The 12,574-nt window shown below is 36.4% G+C and overlaps 1 protein-coding gene across 3 annotated transcripts in view; it reads right to left on the reverse strand.

The window, feature by feature from the left end:
- Positions 1–12,574, reverse strand: part of BTAF1 (B-TFIID TATA-box binding protein associated factor 1) — a 105,633-nt gene that overhangs the window by 33,491 nt on the left and 59,568 nt on the right. For all 3 annotated transcript variants that reach the window (XM_010381313.2, XM_010381315.2, XM_030940653.1), the window contains exons 19-24: positions 12,250–12,453; positions 7,080–7,506; positions 4,654–4,844; positions 3,115–3,268; positions 2,297–2,406; positions 375–576 (exon numbers count right to left, since the gene is read on the reverse strand). In XM_010381313.2, the coding sequence (XP_010379615.1) occupies positions 375–576; positions 2,297–2,406; positions 3,115–3,268; positions 4,654–4,844; positions 7,080–7,506; positions 12,250–12,453 (1,288 nt within the window). The remainder of the gene's footprint in view (positions 1–374; positions 577–2,296; positions 2,407–3,114; positions 3,269–4,653; positions 4,845–7,079; positions 7,507–12,249; positions 12,454–12,574) is intronic.

A 12,574-nucleotide genomic window follows, 5' to 3' on the forward strand; every position in this document is an offset into this window, starting at 1 on the left:
ATGTTTATAACATAAGGACTACCTACAGAATACCTGATTAATAAGATTATAAACTGATTATAAACAAATCACTTACTAGACATATAGTTCATAAAGTATATAAAACTATTTTGCCTATTAAAAAGATGTTTTAAAATTAATAGCAATTTTCCAAACTTTCCACGTGAAAATTTTTATCATAAAATGCAAATCAATTTGTAACATATTTGTAATAAAATACGAAAATATTTCAAAATAAGATGTAAAAAGAACAGGTATTTTTTGGAACAAGGCAGGTTATTTATGTGCATATTTGAATACATCAATTTCATTTTAATTATCCTTAAGTGAAATGAACATAATTCCTCAACATTTTGTCAAATAAAAAAGGATACAGGCAAGTGCTTCAATTGCACCCTCTTGTTTGACACTGTCATCAATTGCTCCCAGCCATGGAAGAACCTTCTCCAAAAAAATATTCATTGTTTCCATGGTAGCTATTTTGCTCATGACTCCTACACAACGAGCAGCCATGTGCCTCACTGCAGTACTGGGGTACTGAAGGCACATATAAAGATGTGGCAAATGCTGGACCAACTAAAAACAAAAAGTTAATGGCAATTAGAATTCTTATTAGGAAAATACTGTTTAATATGTAACTATAATAGCCCATACTCAGGAAAGTTTTCAATATTCTAAGTGACTCTAAAAATATCTCCAAATACTTCAAAACATTACTGTCAAAACATTCTCAATAGAAATCTAATCCAAATCCAAACTAATGTATTACAACTCTTTCAAAAAGAAGGGAAAAAAGGGTATAGAACCTCTCCTCTGCTCATATCCTCTCTTAGGCATACAGGAACACTCAATTCTTTCCAAAATTAACAGGAAACAAACCGAAAAGTACTTGGCAAGATTCTCCTACTGAGGCTGGAAAAACAGCACCACACATCACCAGCCCCCTCCAAATTTGGTAGCACTAATTTAGGTTTAGGTACATACTTTTCATTCAGTGGCTTGAGTGTTCCCGATTTTATTCTAGCACCATACTTCAGTAGGTATCTTCCACTGTAGCTTTCTGGCTTACCTTAGGTGTTATAATCACAACAGCATTATGACAGCACCTTATTATTAAATGTCTGCTACATGGAACACCAGAATTAATGCTGATGAGCCAGTTATCTGTTCAACAGTTTGATGTGCCTTACAGTTCAGCTGAATGCATGTTGCTAATTATGGAGGTTAAGAGCATACAGATGGACTCTTCTTTTCTTTGTTTTTTTTTCTTTTGAGCCCAAGTCTTGCTCTGTTGCCTAGGCTGGAGTGCAGCGGTGCAATCTCGGCTCACTACAACCTCGGCCTCCCAGGTTCCAGTGATTCTCCTGCCTCAGTCTCCCGAGTAGCTGGGACTACAGGCGTGTCCCACCACGCCCAGCTAATTTTTGTATTTTTAGTAGAGATGGGGTTTCACCATATTGGCCAGGCTGGTCTTGAACTCCTGACCTCGTGATTCGTCCACCTCGGCCTCCCAAAGTGCTGGGATTACAGGCGTGAGCCACCACGCCCAGCCTACTTTTCTTTACTAATAGTAAATCAGCAGAACTTTTAACAAGTAAAAGGACATACTTTATTACTATGTACAAAAAAAATCCATTCTTCTCCACCCTCTGATAGATTTTCCCTTTTGTGTTAAATAACAAGAGAACTGGGCTAATACCCTTCAAAATGGGGTAAACTGCAGAGCGCCTCTTATTGAAGATATATGAAAATAATACTCTCTTATGAGAAAAAACCAGATAATTCTCTGTTTTCCTCCTCCCTCTGTCCTAATTCTTTTATAAGAAACATTTTAATAGTTTTTTTAAAAAAATCACAAACCAGTGTTCTATCTTTGCACTGACCAGCTTCACCTTAGGCAGATGACTCCTTTCACCTTTATACTTATCTAGGAAACAGATTTCATTATGTATGCTTTTCCTTTCTTGGAGCTATATTATTAGGATCATCTGGATGAACAGGGCTGCAGTTTTCTTCCCTATCTATGTCTGGCTCCTGTGCCATCAGAGTCCTTCCCTCAATTCCCCCACATTCTAAGCTTCCAGGTTGGGTTTTCTCTCAAATTCAAGCAGCCAGGTCTACATCAAAGCCCACAAGAGTTGCACTGTTAGTAAAGGAGGAATCTAGTTATACTACAGCAAAGAAAAAAGCAATTACTAAGGATGACATCAAAGTTGTACCTTTTAAACCTTAAGACTTTTTTAATAAGACCATTTGTTTTATTTGAAGAAATATCACACTTGCATTAGTTAGTTACCAAGGGATGAAGCTCAGAATCCATTGAAGCTGTTGCTGTTTCAAAAACTTGCAGAGAATTCACCAATTCTTGAGCAGGGCTATCTCCCTTTTCCAGGAGGGATTTTCCATCTGTTAAAATATATTGTCTGTATTATCTGGCAAATAATTTTTCAAAATCTAGAGCACACAAAAACTTTTAGCACTTTTTCAGCTGGCATAGAAGAGTCAATTTTGCTTTTCAGTGTTAAAATTAAATGCCAAGACCTTAATTTAAGTGCTGGGGTACGACATGTAGAGCAACCAAAGAACTTGAACATAATGATCCATTTCAAGTATCTCTTCCAAAAAAAAAAAATTTTTTTTTTTTGAGACAGAGTCTCGCTCTGTCATCCAGACTGCAGTGCAGTGGCATAATCTCAGCTCACTGCAACCTCCACTCCCAGAGTTCAAGCAATCCTTCTCCCTCAGCCTCCAGAGTAGCTGGGACCACAGGTGTGTGCCACCACACCCAGCTAATTTTTGCATTGTTACTAGAGATGGGGTTTTGCCATGTTGGCCACATTGGTCTCAGACTCCTGACCTCAAGTGATCCGCCCACCTGGACCTCCCAAAGTGCTGGGATTATAGGAGTGAGCCACCGTGCCCACCCAACCCAAGTATCTCTTTTTTAAAATAAATGTGTATGTGTTTTTTAAACCAAGTTTCCATTTTAAAACTTACCAGCTGGTCTGGAATAAACAGGTAGAGGCACAGAGGCATTTTTATTTTATAAGGAAATATTTAATTAATAGACATTAAAATCTGTTAAAAATTGGACTCATAAAAATATGTGTATACCAAAATTATTTATGTCGATTGTATTCCTCAATGGGCCAACCATAGCATCCCAGAGATGTGGCAACTTCACTGCCATTTCACCACCAAAATGCTTTACTATAGTTGTCAAAGCAAATTCAGCTCCTCTCCGTTGTACCAGGTAAGGCTTCTGGGCCTTAAAATTAAATGTTAGATAAAAACAGAATTTCAGAAAAAATCATAATACATTTAAAATTTTATCAAGAGAATTTAAAAGTCACCATCTCAGAATTCATAAGGTTATCACTAAGTAAGCAATTATTAGACATGTTTATCACAATTATAAACGTTTCCCAATAATTAAATTTACAGGGGCCTACAACACCTAACTAGATTTTTGTGTCAAAAGTAAAACACTTTTTTGGGGTTGAGGATAAGGAATAGAAGGATATGTGCTGTTTCTAGAGATAGTCCTAAGTGACATTTTTTTTTCCTCCTTCTCTCTACCCCAAAGAAACTTGTTAGCTAGAGACAAGATAGACAAAATGCTGTGCCCTTATTTATACTCACTTAAGGGACACAACAAGATCATCTGTTTAAGCTAACCCCAAGATTAATAATTCTTATTCAGTAGTAATTAGTCCATAAATCTGTCCCCCCAAAGATAATAATATATATTTTAAAAATTATGTTTAATTGGAGGAATAACTATGCAAACTATAGAGATATAAATATCAAAATCACAGTAAAATTTTTATTAAAATTATTATAGGGAAATATTGTCAGTGAAAAAGACTTCACAGAATGTTTTAAGGGAAATATAGATAATAAGCTGTTGACTTTAAAAAGAAACTTAAAAGACCTATATTTTACAGAAACATGTCTTTTAGTATTGATGGTTTACTGCTGAACTGAGGTAAATTCCTGTGCCTTGCAATGCAAAGAACTAACTAGAGCATTCATTCCATTGCTAATAATGTGACTGAGATTTTCAAAACAAAACACTTTTCAAAAAACCACTGGTTAAGACTGTACTGTGTAACAGGTGGACCAATGGGAAATAATGGAAAGCCTGAATAATGGAAACCCTCACACATATAAAGCATGATATATAACAGAGGTGCCATTATAAATCAGAGAGGAAAGGATTCAATAGTGGGATAAATGGCTGTTCATATGGAAAATATAGAACCCTACCTCACACTATGCATTTAATAAACATCAAATTGACTAAAAAAGTCAGGTGGGTGGCAATTACATGACATTTGTGCATTGAAAGGACAGAGAAAAGTTAGCTTTCACTATTATTCAACACCTTCTCTACAGTCACTGCTATATAGGACTGAATAAGTTTACAAGGCTGTCTTGCCTAGGAAGATAAAGTTAAGCTGGTAAAAATTACAAGAGACATGAGAAATTTGAAGTTTGCCATTTTTCTGGATCATATTGTTGGAGTACTCCAAAACTTAATCCCAGTCCTTTCACTTAGAAACAGTTTTGGAAGCTAATACAACTTAGTTCTCAATTTGTAAGCCAGATATTTGTTTAAAATCAAAGCATTCAAAGAAAAAAACTATTTACCTCATCAAGTTCAACAAGAATATTTCCACTACTTCCTGCAGGAAGATCTGCTATTTGAGCTTTTACTGCTTTGGGGGTAGGACCTCGCCTACTTGTGATAGCAAAGGCAGCTTTCTGGTGCCTGTAGAGTGTAATTATACCTCTGTGCTTGGTGACAGTATGGTGCATTCCATCTTTTTCTGAGGTGGATCCTAATAAGAAAAAAGTCAAATAACCTTTTAATCATAATATTGGTGATACCAAATGTTTTCGGCTCCATAAGAGATGTAACATTTTTAAACTATGTCTTTTAGGCCTCAACTTTTATAGGCCAATGACATTTTCTTTAGAAAATGGAATGGCAATAAAATAGTCTATTTAAATAGGATTTATACCTAATACAATTTAGGTCGCAGAGTCATCATCTGAACAATGAGAAACAGCACATGAAAAAATTATTGTGCCTTCAGTTAATGTGTGTGTGTGTGTGTGTATATATATATATATATGTGTGTGTGCGTGTATATATATATATACATACACACACACAAATATATATATATATATATTTTTTTTCTTTTTGAGACAGGGTCTTGCTCTGTTGCCCAGGCTGGACAGTAGTGCCATGGTCTCAGCTCACTGCAACCTCCACCTCCTCGGCTCAAACGATCCAACCCTCCCACCTCAGCCTCCTGAGGAGCTAGGACTACAGGCACACACCACCACACCCAGCTAATTTTTTTATTTTTTGAAGAGACAGGGTTTCACCATGTTGCCCAGGCTGGTCTCAAACTCCTGAGCTCACTCCATCTGCCCACCTTGGCCTCCCAAAATGTTGGGATTATAGGCATGAGCCACCATGCCCAGCCTATTAATTTTTTGTTGTTGTTGTTGTTTTTGAAATGGAGTCTCACTCTGTCACCTAGGCTGGAGTGCAGTGGTGCAATCTTGGCTCACTGCAACCTCTGCTTCCCAGGTTCAAGTGATTCTCGTGCCTCAGTCTCCCAAGTAGCTGGGATTACAGACGCGTGCTACCACGTCCAGATAATTTTTATATATTTTTTTTAGTAGAGATGGGGTATCACCATGTTGGCCAGGCTGGTCTCGAACTCCTGGCCTCAAGTTATCGGCCCACCTCAACCTCCTAAAGTGCTGGGATTACAGGCATGAGCCACCGCCTGGCCCCTGGCCTATTAATTAGTTAATTAATTAATTTTTTTTTTTCAGACGGAGCTTCACTCTTGTTGCCCAGGCTGGAATGCAATGGCGCGATCTCAGCTCACCGCAACCTGCACCTCCCAGGTTGAAGCCATTCTCCTGCCTCACCCTCTCGAGTAGCTGGGATACAGGCATGCGTCACCACACCTGGCTAATTTCGTATTTTTAGTTGAGATGGGATTTCTCCATTTTGGTCAGGCTGGTCTTGAACTCCCGACCTCAGGTGATCCGCCCGTCTCGGTCTCCCAAAGTGCTGGGATTACAGGCGTGAGCTGCCGTGCCCGGCCTGGTCTACTACTTTTTAAAAAATTATTGTGCCTAAGCATCACGAGAAACATTTAAAAATATCTCAAACAAATTTTCTCTAAAAGAAAAGTCCAGAGTCACCATGAATTCAGAAAAACATTGGCCACTGCAAAATAATGCTGTCTTACATAGCAATGGAGCAGGGCGGGTAACGGGCGGCGGGGGAGGAAGACCCCACTGCATTTTTAAGATGTTAATATTCAAAATGTCCATCTTCTTCTTCTAGTTCATTCACATATTTTTCAAGATCTATGCTGCATCAACGCTTTAAGTCTATTACATTTCAAATAATTTGTTCTCCCAATATCTTGTTAACAATCACACATACAAAAATCATACAGGACTGAGTCGTATGAAGGAAACATTGGTCTTTAAGACCCGCCTGCAGAGGGCAGTTCTCATTTTCCATATAAATTCTCCAAGTGAAAACAAAAAAGTTGGTTAAGTATTATTTACCAAAAGTACTAAAAGTTCACTAATCTCATAAAACATGCACTAAATTAGGGAAACCAAAGATTTTATAATAACTTTTTCAGTCAATAGGGTTGCTCCTTTGATTAAGCAAAAAAAAAAATTCATTAAATAACATTTGATACAATCAACTTTTCTAGTTTGAGATAGTAAACCACATAATGATGGTTTTGAAGGCAAAGGTAAGGGTGTATACCGTCTTCCAGATTTCAGTCATCTTATTATCAGCTATCAGATCTATGAATGGCTTATTTGAACTTAAAGGGTTGTGACTGATAAGCAGTATGTGCAAATTCATGTAACGAAGAGTTTTGTTACAATCAAGTCTTTTCTCTCAGAATGGGAAAAAGCATTAACATGAACTGGCTTTGTGCTTAAATTATACCCATAAGTTAACAAAAACAAATTTAAAAGGTTATTTCTCTACCCCAAATAAAAGTTTAGGTATATACCTTTAGAATTTTCCTGGCCACTTTGTGTTGGTACTGGACATGTGACACAAGGAGTTAGATATGGGTCCACACAAAGTGAGCTACAAAGGTTTTTAATAATTTTTGAATTGGGACAGGGTGTCCTTGTTGTGCACTGCTGAAGGAGTTTAGCTATGCACTGAGCTGCATAGTTTTGCACTAGTGTATTCTCTTCTTTTTTAATTGTCTCCATTAATGGTTTTATGATAGGATTTAATTTCTCCGGAAGCTGCTGCAAGCTCACAACTGCACAGGCAGCAAAAGTATGCACTCTCAACTGCAACACTTGCCACTCCTGGTTGGTCTCTGTAACTGTCATTTGGACCTGCTGTCGTTTACTATCTAACTGTTGTAACACTTGAGGATTTAAATCGAAAGATGATGTGGCTTCATTAAAAACAGTAGTGACCTATTAAAAAAAAAAGAAATTAAAAATCATTAATCATATCAACCCCAAACAGAATGTAAGCTCCTAAAGGGTAGACAGCAAGCTTTCTGTTTCAATTTTGGTTTCCACAATATGTAATATTGTTTTAGTACTCAGCAAACTAATGTCTAAAACTTCCCAACTAAACTTCATTTTAATCTGACTGAAATTTAACATTAGCATTATATTCTTTAAGAAAGACATTCTCTTGAGAAGAATAAAATTATCTAACCTTTAAATATGTCTAACGGCTTTGAGGAAAATCACATTTAACACCCACAGAGAACTCTGGTGAAATAAGAAAGCTATAGGCAAATATAAACTAACTGTTCATTAACGAATTCCAAAACTCACAAACTTCTTTTTGGGAAAAATATTCTTTTCAACTCTAAAACTTACAAAAACTTAAGAGTGGCTGTTTACTAAGTGGCTAAGTGTCGCTAACTGAATCATTCTCATTCTTTCTTTAACCTCCCTCCTGGTGGAGATGCCCAGGCAATGGAAGAAAAAGAAACAAAACAAAACAGAACAAAATGGTGCAGTTATCATTCACTTAATTACCAAGAGTTGTCTAAGACTACAGGACTGTTGTACCAGACTACTTTACAAGCCCCATTAAAAGACTGTTCAACCCATCTTTTTTTAACAACTTTATTCAGATATAATTTGCATTCCACAAAAATTACCCATTTGAAATGTACAATGTGTAAGATTTATATGAAATGGGGTTACAATGCTAAAAGTTTCAAAACACTGTCCTAAATCCACTATGCTCGTGTCACTTTTCAATAACTGTAGACAACTGAGGAAAAGCCTCACAGTTACTCCCAAATTAATTCATTCAACCAATATTTATTAAAAGATAAATAAGACATAATGTCTTAATACGCTCAAAAAATGCAGAGACTAATGTGGGAGAGATATAAATAAAGAATTAAGAAAATGTAACATATAACTGCAGTAAGTGCAAGTTGCTGTGGGAATACAGAGCATTGCTTAATCCTTCTTAGAAGAACAGATTAGTGGGAGACTTGCCAGAAGAGGGTAACACTTACGCTTTGTTTTTAAAGAACAGGCCAATCAGGGATTATAGGGACATCTTGGCAAACAAAGTGAGGTAGGAAGTGTAAAACAGGACATTGTCCATGGAATTCAAAAGTTTATCATGGCTTGAGCACAACATGCAGAAAAAGAGATGAACTCTGGATGAGCACAGAGGGTTGGGGTGGGGAATTCCTGGCAAAGGAAATAGAAGCTCAGGCCCAGAAGTGAGAATGAGCAGAAGTGAATGAGTATAGTGTACTTCTGCAAGAAGAAAGCTAACTGGGCACGAGTAGAGAAAGTCCGAGAAATAATGAGGAGATAAGAGATGGAGAATTTAGAAGAAGGTGATGAAAAGAAGAAAGATAAAAATGAAAAAGCAAGGAAAAGGAAAATAATGTTTTTAAGCAGGAGAGGGATGTTCAGGGTGGCACAGAAAGAGCATTGCTAGTCTAGCACAGCATGCAGGATGAAATGGACCAGAGGCTGCCTGGAGCCCTAGAGATGAATCTGGACCTAGATATAAAGTACTAAGATCTGACTGGGCTCTGATAATGGAAATAGAGAAGAGATTAAACATGAGACTTTATTTATTTTTTTTTGAGATGGAGTCTCGCTCTGTGGCCCAGGCTGGAGTGCAGTGGCATGATCTCGGCTCACTGCAAGTTCCGCCTCCTGGGTTCACGCCATTCTCCCGCCTCAGCCTCCCGAGTAGCTGGGACTACAGGCGCCTGCCACCATGCCCGGCTAATTTTTTATATTTTTAGTAGAGATGGGGTTTCATTGTGTTAGCCAGGATGGTCTCAATCTCCTGACCTCATGATCCGCCCACCTCGGCCTCCCAAAGTGCTGGAGTTACAGGTGTGAGCCACTGCGCCTGGCCTCAACACATGAGACTTTCTGAAAGAAAATGCTGACAAGATTTGTGACTGGAATAAAAAGAGTATCTTTGTTAAAAAAAAAAAAAAAAAAAATCCAGTTTTTGTTGTGTTCAGTGTGAAGTGATAGCGAGATATTTAAGTAAAAATGCCTAAAAGAGAATGTAAGAAAGATTGACAGTCGATACCACACAGTACATGGGTAGGAACTAAATCATGAGAATGGTGAAAGAGACAAAGATAGACAGCAGGGAAATGTCTATATTTGGCAGGTAACAGGAAAATAGGGATTCAATGAAAGACACAAAAAGTGGCTCCTTTGAAAACTGCCCTTCCCTCAAAAGTCTCTTCGAGAAAAAAAAAAAAAGAAAAAAGAAAAAAAAGTCTCTCCCAGAGATTCTGATATTTATGCTTGTCTTCTAGCCCAAGTCAAAACAACTGAAGAGTAAAAGATCTGAATAAGCAAATCTTAAAGGGGCCATTTGATGAGCTTAAAAAATAAAAGTTCCCAGAAATAGTAGGCAGGGAACCCAGACTCAAGAAGATTTGAGATTTAATTCCAGACAGGCAAAAAAGTAGGGAGAGGAGGCAAAAAGGAAAACTTACAGAATAACAACAATCAGGAAAATAACTTTATAAAAGAAGAGACCCCGGGGGGAAAAAACAGCAATTTTAGCTTTCTCTCAAAGGTGAGAACAAAAAAACTCAACTATATTATTCAACTGGAAATGGGGATAAGAAATGATGATTACTATTTTCACGGGGACCAACACAAATGAAGTGGCTCAACTTCTGATCCTATAACTAAAAAAGGAAGAACTCATACATACTACACCTAACCTCATGCACTTACTAAGCACAAAGCTGCTGTAATGAAGCATGGATGCTGGCATAAGGAAAGACAAATAGACTGAACAAATGGAGCCCAGATACACAGCCATACTTTATAACTTCAGTTGGTTTTTGACAAAGGCGCCAAAACAATCCAATAGTGAAAGGAAAGTATTTTCAATAAATAATGTTGGAAAAATTAGATATCTATAAGAAAAACAAACCTCAACCTCTATTCCATACTATACACAAACATTAATTCCAAATGAATGATAAATCATAAAAACTAAATGACAAAACTTTAAAAGAAAACATATCTGAATACCTTTGTCACTTGGAGAGTAAAAAAAAAAAAGATTACTTAAGTCACAGAACATAATGGCCATGAAAGAAAACAACTGATAGAATTCACCAAAATTTAAAATATCTGGTCACCCAAAGACAGCACTGAGAATCAAAAGGCAAGCCACTCACTGCCAGAAAAATATTCAGAAAGCATCTATTTGACAAAGGATTGGAATCCAGGATACATAAAGAACTCCCACAACTCAATAACAAACAAACAACCTAATTCAAAGTAGACAAGATTTTGAAAAGATATTTCAGAAAGGAAAAATATACAAATGACCAATAAAAAATTAAAAAGTATTCAACATATTAGTCATCAAAGAAATGGAAATTAAAACCACAATAACACTATCACACAATCACTAAAAGTGAAAGGACTGACCACATCAAATACTGATGATGTGGAGTAACCAGAACTCTCACATATTGATGGTCAGAGGGTAAAATGATACAATCTCTTTGGGGAAAAGTCTGTAGTTTTTTCTAAAACTAAACCTACAACTACCTTATGATTTAGCAATTCCACTCCTATATATTTACCCAAGAAAAATGAAAGCGAATGGCCACAAAGACTTGTAGAAGAATGTTTATAGCGACTTTGTTCACAACAGACAAAAAGTGGTAACAGCCCAAGTGTCCATAAACAGGAGAATGGCTCAAACTAGTTGTGGTATAATAATACAATGAATAAAACTCAAGCAATAAAAAAAGAATAAGTTATTGATATATATATAACACAGATTAGTTTCAAAAACACCATTCTAAGAAAAACCCTTACACCAAACAGCACAGTGTATGATTCAATTTACATGAAATTCTAGAACAGGCAAAAGTAATATATCTTTGTGGGGGGAATGAAAATAATGGTTACTTGGTGGCAGGGCGAGGCAGAGATTACTGGGAAGTGGTGATGGTAATGTTCTGTATCTTGACAGGGGTTCAGGTTTCATAGGTATATGCATCTGTCAAAATTCATCAAACGGTCCACCTAAGATTTGTGTGCTTTAGCACATAAATTCTGCCTCAAAATAGCAAAAAATCATAAACAAATACTGAGTTTTACTTAATTATATAAAATGCTGAAGTATAATGATATCTGAAACTTACTTAGAAATGCATTAAAAAAAAACTCCCCTGGATGGATTCATGGTTGGATAGAGGGGTAGGTAGGTAAATACATGTGATAAAGTAAATCTGGTAAAATGTTAACTACAAAATCTAGCTGTTAAGTATGAGTGTTATGTAATTTCATCACTTTTTCTATATGTTTGAATATTTTCATTATAGGCTGAGAGCAGGAAGAAGTACTCAGGAACTTGTAGAAGCAGTTTTTTCTATACTCTGCAGTGATAAGCAAAACTGAAATGACAAAACATAACAGCTTTTTCTAATAAAGGTTCATTGATTCATCAGAATTTTAGTTTTAAAAAAAAATCCTTCATTATTCTCTTATCTCAAGAAAAGCCTCTACAATGAAATACCTTTTCTAAAGGGTAGAGATGACAGGCTATCAAGCCACATATAGACTCAACAAATAAATGTGTTTTTGTGATAAACATATCATGACAAATTTCTAACCTATATTTCATGTTCTATCTATAATTAAGAAAGTTATTTCTTTACTCACCAAGTCACTAGCTTGATCTATTGTTAAAACATTGTTGTTTACTCTGTTACCAACTTCAATATGTACATCAGCTAATGATGATATAAGTTGTTTACATTCATTCTGCATTCGCGTGAATGGAACGGCAATTTCGTCATAATATAAATGTTCTGAAAGGATATCAAGTAAACGTGGCTGCACAGCTAAGGTAACAGCTTTACACTCCTAAAATACAACAGACAACAAATAGGGCAACTATATGAACATTAACTTTACAGATAAAGAAATCATCATTTGCAGACTACCAAGTTCTAAATTCTTACTTATATTGAATCTATATTCTGTT

This window comes from Rhinopithecus roxellana, chromosome 11, assembly GCF_007565055.1.
Source record: "Rhinopithecus roxellana isolate Shanxi Qingling chromosome 11, ASM756505v1, whole genome shotgun sequence".
NCBI lineage: Eukaryota > Metazoa > Chordata > Mammalia > Primates > Cercopithecidae > Rhinopithecus > Rhinopithecus roxellana.